Source organism: Sus scrofa, chromosome 7 (assembly GCF_000003025.6).
Source record: "Sus scrofa isolate TJ Tabasco breed Duroc chromosome 7, Sscrofa11.1, whole genome shotgun sequence".
In the NCBI taxonomy this organism is placed as follows: domain Eukaryota; kingdom Metazoa; phylum Chordata; class Mammalia; order Artiodactyla; family Suidae; genus Sus; species Sus scrofa.
In genome coordinates, this window is record NC_010449.5 from 19,296,111 (window position 1) to 19,309,358 (window position 13,248).

The window sequence follows — 13,248 nt, forward strand, 5'->3', positions numbered from 1 at the left end:
GAGGCTTGGTGCTTACCTTTGTCTTTGACCTCACAGTGACCACAGCGCTCCCAAACCTGGAGCCTGCCTGTAAAACACAGTGTGTGTGAATGGCCATTGGGAAACATACCGTAATATGTTATCAACTTAAAATAAGGGAGAGGGCAGTTTTAGTTGTTTTTTTTTTTTTTTTTCCAGAAGGTACTTACTTCAGGAGAAATCAGTACATATTGGGCCTGAAAGTGGTGAGAGAGACATTATTACTTACTGTTCACATGGATTTTTAAACTGATTTTAATTATACCCTTACACTCATATTGCTACATTGTGGAGAAGCCCTTTGACACCAGAAATTCTACTTACAGGAATTCAGCTCAGAAAAATAGATGTATAAAAATATATCATATATTACAAAAGCAAAAAAAAATTTTCCTGTGGGCTTTTTTTAGGGCCAGGGCATATGGAGATTCCCATTGGGCTCGGGGTCGAATTGGAACTGTGGCCACTGGCCTACACCACAGCCATAGCAGTACCAGCTCCAAGCCACATCTGCGACCTACACCACCACAACACTGGATCCTTAACCCACTGAGAGGGGCCAGGGATTGAACCTGTATCCTCATGGATACTAGTCAGATTTATTTCCGCTGAGCTATGATGGGAACTCCCCCAAGGCAAAAATTTGAAATGGACTAAATGACTTAAATAATGGTTAAATAAAGTTTGATTTATTTACAGATAAAACACTAGCTAGCCAGTAAATATATTGTATAAGGATTTAGGAAGGCATAAGAAACTTAGAACATCGACAGGTAAAACAAAGTTATAAAGTTGGGTGTAAAGCCAGGTGGAGTATGATCACAACTGTTAATAAAGTACACGCATAGTGTAATGGTTAAGAGCGCACGTTAGAATCAGCTCTTGGTTCAAGTCCCTATTCTGCCATTTCCTAGCAGTGTGACCTGTAACAGCTTCCTTCTCTGATCTTCAGTTTGTTTTTATGTGCAATGGCCATAATACCAAATTTTAATAGCTCTGTGGAATGTATCAAATGCTTAACATAGTGCTAGGCACAGAGTAAATACACAGTAAATGGTAGCAGTCAAATTCATAGGAAAAAAATATTAGAAGGATACACACCAAAAGGTTAGACATCTCTGCAGCGTGGAATTCTAGGTAGGAGATTTTACTTTTTTTATACCGTTTTGTATTTTCTCAGATTTTTATAATCACTCTTTTGCCATTTAAAAAATATTTAAAAATAATAGCCAAGTGTTTGAGGCCCCGGAAACTTAACGTAAACCCACCTGAGAAAAGGAATAAAAGCAATGAAGGATGAAATTTAGAAGTGGAAGTTTTCATGAAATTGCAATGGCCAAGGCCTGTCTTCTGCTATGGGCTCCTAACCAAGCAATGGCAGGCTTTGACCAAGGACCAGCATGACACCATGTCCAACTGAACTTCTACAGGAGGCGAATGCTGCAGAACTGCAAGAAAGCAGGCAGTGCGGGCCTGCAGATGAGCAGTTGTGCCCTGACCCCAGGTGAGGGTCAGTCACCGGAGTTCAGGTAGAAACTAAGAGTTCTACGGTGGACATAATTTAACAAGACATCAGCAAGTAGCCACCCTTTCTCAATATGATCCAGAACTTTGTATGAGACACTTTACCTTTTCTTCTGGACATGGAGTTATCCATGATTTGCATTTGCCTGTCACGTCTCCCAAGGTGATCTGTCTGCCATTATATACGTAAACACGGCCGTCTTCTCCCCCCATCAGTCCAGAGGTGACATCTGTGATCCTCAATGAGGCTGTAATGACGACTTCATCTGTAAACAGTAAAAACCAGTAGAAGGAAGTATCTCTCCACTGTCTTCCTTTCCATTGTTCCACTCCTGGATCTCACCCAACCTTCCACAAATACTATCAACCCATCCCTTAGTCAACCCTGATTTCATTCCAACATAGAGCCTTTTGTTTTCTGTTTATTCATTAATACCAATTGACCTGGGTGACTCATGTCGCCATGTTCAAAAAGTACAATTCATTCTTTACATCGGTTCTGGCCTTAATTAAAAATATATGATTCAATGTATATCTAAAGTTCCTTGGGCCACTGTGCTGTCAGTTACGAGGGCAGGGCCTAGATGATCCAGTTAGGGGATCTGCCTCTGAAGCAAAGGCCAGAGCCACCATTCCTTTCCTACCTAAGCCATCATTGTCCAGGTCACTCAAGTGCAGAACTCCACCAAATCGGGAGAAGCGGCGGTCTCCACTAAAGGTGCTGAGCAGAGAAGGCTGCGAGTCAGGCTTCAGTTCATACATCCAAGTGCTTCCACCCTGGTGCAAGGTCATGGTCAGGAATGCCACCTTAGACACGTCATCTGAAATAAACCGCAAGACAGTAACTGCTGTCATCACAGGCATGAAGATGTGAGGCACTGAACAGAATCTTTTTGCTTCATGTTCCTGCACCACATGCGATGTGGACCACTAAGAATCATACAGGACAACTCATTTATTGCTGGTCAACTCTGGTCATTAGCAAGGAACCGCTAGAGTGGGCACCGTGACTCAAACATTGGATAAGCTCGGTGCTATCCCATCAAACAGGTGTCCCATCTTCCAGTCTTATGCCCCAATACATTCTCCCCACAACTGTCTTTTTCATATAACAACCTTTGTCACCTCTGATTTACAATCCTTTGGATAAAGTCCAAGTTCTTGGCTTGGCACAGGCCCACCAAGCCCATCAGAATCTGACTGCTACTCAGGGCTCCAGCGTTGTTTACGGCCACTTCCCCCACTTCATCCGTAACAGATTTAAACCACAGCCTGCTGTATTTCTCACATCTTGGCTTCTAAGTATGACGGGCTCTCTCACTGCAGTGGAAACCACTTCCCCTGCAATCTCGTTCTCTTCTGTACACCCCGCAGATGGCTAACTGCTGCTCCTCTACCAGAATTTGGCTCAGGTGAGCTCTCCTGTTGGGATGCCTTTCCTTATCTCCCTGTCTAGAGCCAGTGTCACTCCCACAGGCTCCGTAGCACACTGCCTGCTGCCTGCCTGGTACCCACGGCAGGATGGTGTCGATTCCTGTTCACTCGTGAGTCTCCGGCATCAATCAAGCTATCAGTTCTCTAAGCGATGGGACCATGGCTTAGTAGCACAGTGTGCTTAGTAGTACATTGTTTGGCTTAGTTCAACTACACATAGGTGTTTTTTGAATAAATTTTGAACAATTTCAAAGCAAAGCTAATTTTTGTCCTATAAACTTTTAATCATTTGGTTAATCTCAGAAATGTGTCCCCAAAAAGCATAATGGTATCTGTAGGTTGGAGTTGGTGATCCTCTGAAAGGTGCTGTGAGCCAGACAGTGTGCCAATGAGTAGATGCAATCTTGCATCAGTGTCAGTGTTGTATGTAAAACTGTTACCAGTGATACAGCCGCTATGGAGAACAGTATGGAGATACTTTAGAAAACTATGCATAGAACTACCATATGACCCAGCAATCCCACTCTTGGGCATATATCCAGACAAAACTTTCCTTTAAAAAGACACATGTACCCACATGTTCATTGCAGCACTATTCACAATAGCCAAGACATGGAAACAACCCAAATGTCCATCAACACATGATTGGATCAGGAAGACGTGGTATATGATATCCCTTGTATCTGGAATCTAGTGTATGGCACAAATGAACCTTTCCACAGAAAAGAAAATCATGGACTTGGAGAATAGACTTGTGGTTGCCAAGAGGCAGGGGGAGGGAGTGGGATGGATTGGGAACTTGGGGTTAATAGATGAAAACCATTGCCTTTGGAATGGATTAGCAATGAGATCCTGCTGTGTAGCACTGGGAACTATGTCTAGTCACTTATGACGGAGCATGATAATGTGAGCAAAAAGAATGTATACACGTATGTGTAACTGGGTCACCATGCTTGCTGTACTGAAGAAAAAAAATTGTATTGGGGAAATAACAATAAAAAAATTAAAAAAAAACTTACCGGTGTGGCTGTTTTCTTGGACAACCTTATGCTGTTTTTATAGCCGACTGTCAACTAGAAGCAACAGAGCTCAGAGCAGAGCCAGAAACAGCAGTCAGAAATAAAAGCTGGGGAGTTCCCGTTGTGGCACAGTGGTTAATGAATCCGACTAGGAACCATGAGGTTGCGGGTTCGGTCCCTGCCCTTGCTCAGTGGGTTAACGATCCGGCGTTGCCGTGAACTGTGGTGTAGGTTGCAGACGCGGCTCAGATCCCGCGTTGCTGTGGCTCTGGCGTAGGCCGGTGGCTACAGCTCCGATTCGACCCCTAGCCTGGGAACCTCCATATGCCGAGGGAGCGGCCCAAGAAATAGCAAAAAGACAAAAAAACAAACAAAAACAACAATAACAAAAAAAGAAAGCTCTGTAGGTAATTTAAAAAAAAAAAAGAAATAAATAAATAAAAGCTGGGGGCAGGGAGACAGCTAGGGAACAAACTTTTTTAAAGACTTGGCAATGTAGACTCTTTAACATGAGGGTAAACAACTTGACCTAAACACAAAATACTCAGGATGAAAGCCCAAAGAATCAAGAAAAATCGAAACAGAGAAAACCTTTATTTCCTTCTGCTTCTTTAGGGTGACCAGGAATCTAGTAACACCCGGAGCCCTCTGTCCACTCCTGTCTCCTCCTGCCCCAGGGAGGAGGGTGATGTGTGGCTTCTCGCTATGGCTCTGCCTGCCCCCTGCAGGATGGCTACCCTGGCTCTAGTTCTGTGTGGCACAGGAATGCACACGGGCCACGTCCAGCTCTACCTGCTAGATCCAGGTGTGAGTCCGCACCTCTCAGCTGCTTCTACCAAACCTTCTGCCTGTGACATGTGCACATCTGCCACGCAGACCCAAACTCTCCTTTGGGTGGCAAAGATCAGGAAGCCTGAATGTAGCTGCACATCTGGACCATGTTCTTCAATCCAGTTTTTAAAAGGCACGTGGAGAAGCCCTAAGCACGTATTACTAAGTGAAAGAAACCAACCTGAAAAGGGTGCGTGTTTTAAAAGAATATTCAACATGAGAACATGCTCAAGGTAGAAATTAAGTGTGGAAAAATACATGTACACACATATATAAGCTGAAGTTCTAAAATGTCTGGATAAGGGATGGTTTTTTTTCTTCTATGTGCTTCCTTGTATTTTCAGAAATTTCTACAATAAGCACAATTCACTTATATAATCTTGGAGGGAGTAGATTTAGATAAACAAAATGTTCTATTAACATATAGCCTCCATGGAGTTCCCATTATGGCTCAGCGGTAATGAACCTGACTAGTACCCATGAGGACGTGGGTTTGATCCCTAGCATTGCTCAGTGGATTAAGGATCCGGTGTTGCTGTGGCATAGACTGGCAGCTGTAGCTCTGAATAGACTCCTAGCCTGGGAACTTCCATGTGCTGCAGGTGCAGCCCTAAAAAGACCACACCCACACCCACACACACCCTCTGAGTAGACCTATTCCTGGTAAACTGATAAAATTTGCTAAGCTCTTCTCTAGCTCCAAGCTCAATGGGATAGGAGCTTTAAAAAAACACACCAAATAACTTTTATGTGTGATTTTAAACAAATCTTTGAAGTGGGTATTATAAGTTGTATTTTGCAAATGCTAAGTTCAGAGAAGTTAAGAAAGTTCCCCAAGGTAATCCAGCTTGCTCTTAATGAGAAAAGGAAATATTCAAACTCAGGTCTGTCTGCCTCCACATCTCCTAACTTTCTCCCAATATGACGTGGTCAGGAGCCACATGACTGAAAAAGAAGCAAAGTTTCATCATGGGTGACCTACCTCGAGTTGGAGCCCCAACCAGCAGCACTTGCGTCCGGGTCCCATTCACCATCACGTGGCCACTTGACAGGGAGGTCCCTAGTTTCCCCATTGCCTGTGAAATTCAGTAAGTCAGTGTCAATAGAGAACAGCTAAGAAAACTTTGTCCGTGGTGTCCACTCTCCTGGGGAGTCAGGGGCTGCCATACCTTGTCTCCAGACATGGTAAACCAACTTTGGCAGTTTGGCGGGAAATAGCCATACACCCGTCCCAGGCTCTGTTTCTCATCCCGAGTTCGGAACAAATGGGCCAAACTGGAATAAAGCACACTGGGCTTAGCTGCTGTGACAGGATTAAATGCAGGCCAGGTACTCAGATCCCAGGAAAGACAACCCACCTCTTTCCCACCCATGTCCCCCTTCCCTGCATGCTCTTGGTCCCTGTGATCCTAGGCTTGGGTGTGGGGGGCTTTCAGAGTGAATCAGGTATCAAGGCTCTCCACCTAAGAGGTTGACCACTCTACTTCCCCACTGACAAGAGAGAGGGATGCCTACTGTTAGGGGCTGAATTATGTTCCCCCACAATTCATATGTTGAAATCGTGGAGTTTCCATCATGGCTTAGCAGAAACGAATCTGCCTAGCATCCATGAGGATGCAGGTTCGATCCCTGGCCTCGCTCAGTGGGTTAAGGATCCAGCATTGCCATGGGCTGTGGTGTAGGTCGCAGATACGGCTCAGACCTGGTATTGCTGTGGCTGTGGTGAAGCCAGTGGCTACAGCTCCGATTTGACCCCTAGTCTGGGAACCTCCATATGCCACTGGTATAGCCCTAAAAAGACCAAAAAAAAAAGAAAAAGAAAAGAAGTCCTAAGCATACCTCAAAGTATGAGGGCATTTGCAGATAGGGTCTTTAAAGAGGTAAATATGCTAAAATGAGGTCATTAGTTGGGGCCCTGGTCCTATATGACTCATGCCCTTATCAGAAGGTGGAAAGACACAAAGGATGGACACACGGAGAAGAGGCAGCGTGAGGACACAGGGAAAAGATGGCCATCTTACATGGAAGAGAGATGCCTCAGAAGGAACCAACCCTACCAAGACCTTGATCTCAGATTTCTAGCCTCCAGATCGGTGAGACCATGAAGCCCTGATGCTTAAGCCACCCAGGCTATGGTACCCCGTACGGCAGCCCTGGCAAACCAACACACTTACTTCTCACCCTTTTAAACTTGTACGGAGGAGCATTTGCAACCTTAGCCCACAGCCATACCTTTTCCTTAAAGAGTAAAAATTTCTTAGCCACTTCTCAACCTCACACTTACTGGGGCCCCCATGGCTGCAGTGCTTGTGCTCACTGGCCCCTGGGCCCCACTATCAGCTCACCTACTGGCATTCTTCCAGGTTGGGCTCCCAACCAACAGCAAGGTCCCGTTGTTCACATTGACACCGTGTAGAGAGTATCCTAACCAGGCGAAGTCCTCCTGGCCTCTCACCACCCAGTTGGCCGCCTCCACGTTCAGCTTTTCTACACAAGATGACCAGTGCCTTTTACTTTACATGGGAAAACTACTGGATGGAAAGAGTGGACTCTTTTTGTAGGATAATGAGAAACGGGTTCATTGGGCTGAAGTTTTGCCAAAACCCTTATGTGCCCCCATGCTGTTCCCAGGGTCCCAATGTCAGAAATGAATCTCATGCTTCACATAAGAAATACATTTCTAGAGCTCACTTCTGTGGCATGAGGATGCAACTTTAGAAAGAGGGCCAGTTAGGGAGCTCCTGTCTGGGCTCAGCAGTAACAAACCCAACTAGTATCCATGAGGATGCAGGTTCGATCTCTGACCTTGCTTAGTGGGTTAAGGATCGGTGTTGCTCTGAGCTGTGGTGTAGGTTGCACATGTGTCTTGGATCCTGTGTTGCTGTGGCTGTGGTATAGGCCAGCAGCTGTAGCTCCAATTTGACCCCTAGCCTGGGAATTTCCATATGCTGCAGGTACAGCCCTAAAAATAGACAAAAATTAATTAATTAAAAGAGGGCCAGTTAGAGCATCACTGGGATGCTTGAGTGTTTCTACTCCTCCATTGAGACACTATGAGAATCACTATTGCCCCCCTCCTTTGGATCTGGATCTACAAATTGGGCCCCCATTTGTACATTTAGTGAATCTATCTATGTTACTTGCCAGATCACCTGCAAGGGTAAGAGTCTTAGAAAACTGAGGTGAAATGATATACGACAAGGTAAATAGGACAAAAACCCATACATCAGGAAAGGCACCACAGATCAGAGCAGTGGTGGTCTCTGCCTACCTCACCCCCACCCCTCAGCAAGCACTACCTTTGTTGCTGTGGCTGGCGTCAGAATAAAACGCAGCCACAATTCCCCTCTGCTTCCCTCCACCAGGTGCAAAAGGGGAGCCGATCACCAGGTCGGGCTCCCTATCTCCATCCATATCTGCTGCCAGGAGTGTCCAGCCCAAGTTACAGTAGGTGTCCTGAAGAGGAAGCAGGAAACCATGTTTTACCCAGCCCTGGAGGCAGTTAGGATGCAGCAAATTCGAGTTTTCTGTACCTGGCAAAGGTGGTGAGCATACCTGGCAAGAGATGGTGATATTGGGGGAAGAAGCTATTCCTCTGTATTTAGAACCAAAGTAGACGTACACAGCACCCTAAGGCAAGACAAACCACAGGGCAATCATAAGACTCAGTGGTGACCAAGAACCTTAAATAATAAATAGTAAGACAAAGATGACTGATGATGAGATCAATCACCATCAGAGCCCTGTAGGGTCAGCAGCTTAGTTACTGACAGAACTTAGCAATCAGTCCTGTGCATGGCTAAGTACCTGGTGGAATTGGGACATTCCATCCATAAAGCCAAACTAAACCCAAAGAGGCAGAAGCAGAAGCAGCCAGGTAACCTGAGATCAATCAAGGACCCGAGTGGGGTCAGAGATCACCTCCCCACAGACGCTCTGCCCAGCACCCCTGCTGTCTGCTTTTCTCCGGAGGATCTCTGGGCACTGGCCCACTCAGTGACTCTTCCCCTGCTGCCCCGTTCCCCCACCATCACCTCTGGCAGCTGTCTTACTGTGTATGTCAGTTTCTCGGAGCCCACCGAGGGGGCTCCCACTGCCAGGTCAGGCACACCATCCTTGTTAAAGTCCAGCACGGCCACGGCTGAGCCAAACCGACCTGAGGGCTGAAGAGGCACCAGTTACTTCCCCTGGACTAAGCCACAACCTTCGGAGGAGCACTCCCAACTCTCTGGGGGATCCCACCTGGCACCCCAGGACCAGAGACAAAACCGCAGCCACCTGTCACCCATCTGTGACCCGCCAAATGTCTCACTTTGCCATGTTTTTGGCACATCTGTCTGCCTCAAAGGGAACATGAGGTACCAGAGAGAAGAAAGTCGGTTCTTACAAGGTTTAGGTTTTTGGAAAATGGTCTGGTATGTATTATACTGCATTTTGAGGACCAGCCTCCTCAAGGGACGTATCCAAAATGATAATCACATAACACCAGCAACAGCACCTAACATTCATCAAGTGCTCAGGATGTTCTAAAGCCACTGCTGGCCAGTGTGGTAGCCACTAGCTAAATGAGGTCACTGCATTTAAATTTAAATTACTTAACAGACCAAAAAAAAAAAAAAAAAAAAAGTCAGCTTTTCGGTTGCACTGGCCACATTTCAAATACTCAAAAGCCAATGTACTTTGGGAGTTTCCATCATGGCACAGTGGAAAGGAATCTGACTAGAAACCATGAGGTTGCAGGTTCCATCCCTGGCTTTGCTCAGTGGATTAAGGATCTGGCGTTGCCGTGAGGTGTGGTATAGGTTGCAGACATGTCTTGGATCCCTCGTTGCCGTGGCTGTGGCATAGGCCATCAGCTGTAGCTCCGATTAGACCCCTAGCCTGGGAACCTCCATATGCCGTGGGTGTGGCCCTGAAAAAAAAAAAAAAAAAAAAGCCAATGTGCTTTGTAGCTCCCATACTGAATAGCACATAAAACCATTGTCCCAGAAAGTTCTATTGACAACACTGCAGTAGACACTCTTTAAGCATTTTATGTGGATTAAGGTAGATACTTTTATTCTCCCCACTTTCATGGTTTACAGATGGAAAACTCTGTCCATTCAGGGACAGTTTCCTTCCAAGGTGGACTGTCTGGATCTTTCATCTCCTATGGTCAGGAATCAGCCTACACCTAAAAGTAGCTCATGAGGTTCTCCTATTCTTTCACAATGTCAGTAAAAATGAAGAGTCTTTCACAAGAGATGTTTGGCCACAAAACACACATGACCCAGAACCCACATCTATTATAGATTGGCTAATCTCTCTGCACCTGTGTGCAGTGGCATCTGAGAACACAGTAACTTGATAAGCAAGAGAGGATTGCCCCAGGACACAGGCCCCTGGGGACTGGGTGGGGACCAGTAAGTCAGGGCTCTGGTCAAATGAAGACCAGCAGCTCTACCATAAAAAGCCCCCTTTGGGGGTAATTCCAAGCACAGCACAGCACTCTATCCACTGAGCTAGCTCTACTCATCTTCCACTTTATAGACAAGGACACAAAAATTCACAGCAGCCCAGAGACGCACGTGGGATTCCCATCCCTAGAGCATATCTGAATCTTCCAAAAAATCGGGCCATGTTCCAAATCATCAAAAGTCACCAGAGAAGAGATCATGGGGCTACCTCCTTCCTCAACCACAGTGTCTTTGAGCGAGTTCATCCGCAGGAAGCAGTTGCCTCTCCTTCCTTGTCCACAGGATCCCAAAGGATTATACTTTCCACCACAATCTGACAGAGGAATGGCTTGGTGAAGAAGAAGCAACAAAATGAGTTGACTTCTTCTGGAACTTTCTCGTGTGGTGTCAGAGGGTTCCAGAAAATGCTGTCCCTCTGGGACTGTGTGACCTTCTACACTGGCTCATCAACTTATTAACACCTCTCAGACTCAGGCCTCCTTCCATTAGAGTTGAAACTACATTATAAACCACTGGACTTCATTACTTAAAGTATGTTCAGGTGTGCCATCTTATTTGGTCTTCATAGCATTAACTCTACTGCGAAAGGTTTAGTGGTATGTCTGGACAAGAACCATTCAGACCCAATATTCCCCTGGTGTTTGACATTTGGAGCTTTCAATGCTACTGAAGCCCCCACACTCATCCGTGGCTGGTAGCAGGGCTCTGGGGCCCCTCTTTGTTTATTCCTTGATAAATACCAATGACATCAGGAAGGAGGCCCTTCAGGGTCTCTTGTGCTCCCAAGAGGAATTCATGCTGCCTCCATGTGGAACATCTATACAGCCATTGTGGGAATTTTCTGATGATGAATAACCACTTAAACAAAGGAATGAAATCTGAAAAAAGCCTGGAGTTTAGTGAATAGCAATTTACCAGTGTTGGTCTCTTAATTTTGACAAGTACACCATAATTATGTAAGATGTTAACATAGGGAAAACTGGGAGAAGGGTACATGGGAATTCCCTGTACTGTCTTTACAACTTTTCTGTGAATCTAAAATTCTTTCAAGGGAGCTCCCTGGTGGTCTAGTGGTTAGGATCCTATAGCTCAGGTTAATCCCTGGTCTGGGAACTGAGATCCCACATCAAGCCACTGCATGTTGTGGCCAAAAATAAATAATTTTTCCTACTGTTTAACACAGGGAACTATATCCAGTCTCATTTGATAGAACATGATAGAAGATGAGAAAAAGAATATATATATGTATATGTATATATGACTGGGTCACTTAGCTGTATAGCAGAAATTGACACAAATTATAAATCACCTATAGTTTGATTTTTAAAACTTTTCAAAAATAAAAAATACATTAAAAAATTTTTTTAAGTTTTTTAAAACAAAATTCTTGGGAGTTCCCAACGTGGCCCAGTGGGTTAAGAATCTGACTGCAGAGGCTTGGGTCACTGCAGGGACACAAGTTTGATCCCTGACCCAATGTAGTGGGTTAAAATTTCTGGCATTGCCACAGCTGCAGCTCAGATCACAGCTGCAGCTTGGATTCAATCCCTGGACTGGGAACTTCCATATTCCACAATGCAGCCATTAAACAAACAAAAAAAACAAATAAAATTATTAGTGGATAAAACATTTGCATAAAAAAACCAGAACAAAACAAAATGAGGTTTTATATTATCAAGACATCTCATCTTGATCGGCTACTCAAAGCCACTAAATAGTATGTGTATTTCTGGAAGGTGCTAGACTAAACACTCAATGTTAGAATGAGATTTAATGAAGCGAATATGCCCTTAAAAGTGAAAAGTGCTACACAAATTCAGGCCGCCAGATGTTTGTTACTATCATTATTCTTGCTATTGATCTTTCACCCTGGGGAGTTTGCCAGAAAATGTGGGCAGTGGCTTATTGGCACCGAAAGGGAAAACATGAGATGGGGTCTCACCTGGAAACCCTCCAGGATCCTGTGGGCCTCCTTGTCCAGGTCTAGATCAACAGGGGGCAAGCCCAGATCATTGCCGTAGATGAGGTACACTCGCCCCACCTGGATGTGGCCTGGGTGACTATAGCCTGGGGCGCCCACCACCAGGTCTCCATGTCCATCCTGGTTGAGGTCAGCTGAGGTCATTGCCCTGTAAGGAAGAGGAAGGAACCCACTTTGTGTCTAGTGACATTCATGGATAAAACCCTCTCCTGCTCATTGCCTTTCTAGATTCTAGAACTTCCTCTCATTAATTTTTCCATCCTGCATGAACTGCTCTGAGTATTTACCTCTGAGGTTAAATTGTTTGTGTGATTGTCTCATTGTTTGGGGGAAAAAACAACAAAATTGGACAAATCAACCTTTGGACATTTTTAGACCATATATATAACCTGAGTAGATAATAAGCATCCTTACAAAGCCTCCCATCCTACATGCAAAACCCAGAGCAGCCAAAGCACAGTTCTGGGTTCCACCCGAGAGCAGAGAGCAAATTCACCATCAGCCAATGACATGTTGCTTTATGCTCAGCTCAACTCATTCCAATTTGTTACCTGATAAAAGACAAGCTTGTGATAAGTAGACCATTTTATTTCTACCATAGCTACATAGGATGACTTACATTGGAAAAAATTAACTGCCCAACAGATTTAGTGGATGTTTCTAAATGAGATTCCATGAGTCAATGGTTCAAATGTCTCTGTTGGGGCTGGAATAACCAAAAAATCACTTACTTACTTACTTATTTATTTTCAGGAGTAGCATATGAAGTTCTTGGCTAGGGGTCGAATAGGAACTGCAGTTGCCAGCTCACGAAATGCCAGATCCAAGCCACATCTGCAACCTACACAATAGCTCATGGCAATGCCAGATCCTTAACCCATTGAGCGAGGCCAGGGAGCGAACCCACATCCTCATGGATACTAGTCAGGTTTGTTTCTCACTAAGCCACAACAGGAACTCCTAAAAGTCATTTATTTATTTATTC

At 45.0% G+C, this 13,248-nt stretch overlaps 1 protein-coding gene across 2 annotated transcripts in view; it reads right to left on the reverse strand.

Moving 5' to 3' along the window:
• GPLD1 (glycosylphosphatidylinositol specific phospholipase D1) overlaps positions 1 to 13,248 on the reverse strand; it is a 66,222-nt gene that overhangs the window by 6,726 nt on the left and 46,248 nt on the right. For both annotated transcript variants that reach the window (XM_013977471.2, XM_001925909.7), the window contains 11 exons: positions 12,225 to 12,411; positions 8,879 to 8,989; positions 8,382 to 8,456; positions 8,126 to 8,282; positions 7,172 to 7,313; positions 5,996 to 6,101; positions 5,809 to 5,902; positions 2,187 to 2,363; positions 1,648 to 1,808; positions 189 to 215; positions 17 to 67 (listed from right to left, as the gene is read on the reverse strand). In XM_013977471.2, the coding sequence (XP_013832925.2) occupies positions 17 to 67; positions 189 to 215; positions 1,648 to 1,808; positions 2,187 to 2,363; positions 5,809 to 5,902; positions 5,996 to 6,101; positions 7,172 to 7,313; positions 8,126 to 8,282; positions 8,382 to 8,456; positions 8,879 to 8,989; positions 12,225 to 12,411 (1,288 nt within the window). The remainder of the gene's footprint in view (positions 1 to 16; positions 68 to 188; positions 216 to 1,647; positions 1,809 to 2,186; positions 2,364 to 5,808; positions 5,903 to 5,995; positions 6,102 to 7,171; positions 7,314 to 8,125; positions 8,283 to 8,381; positions 8,457 to 8,878; positions 8,990 to 12,224; positions 12,412 to 13,248) is intronic.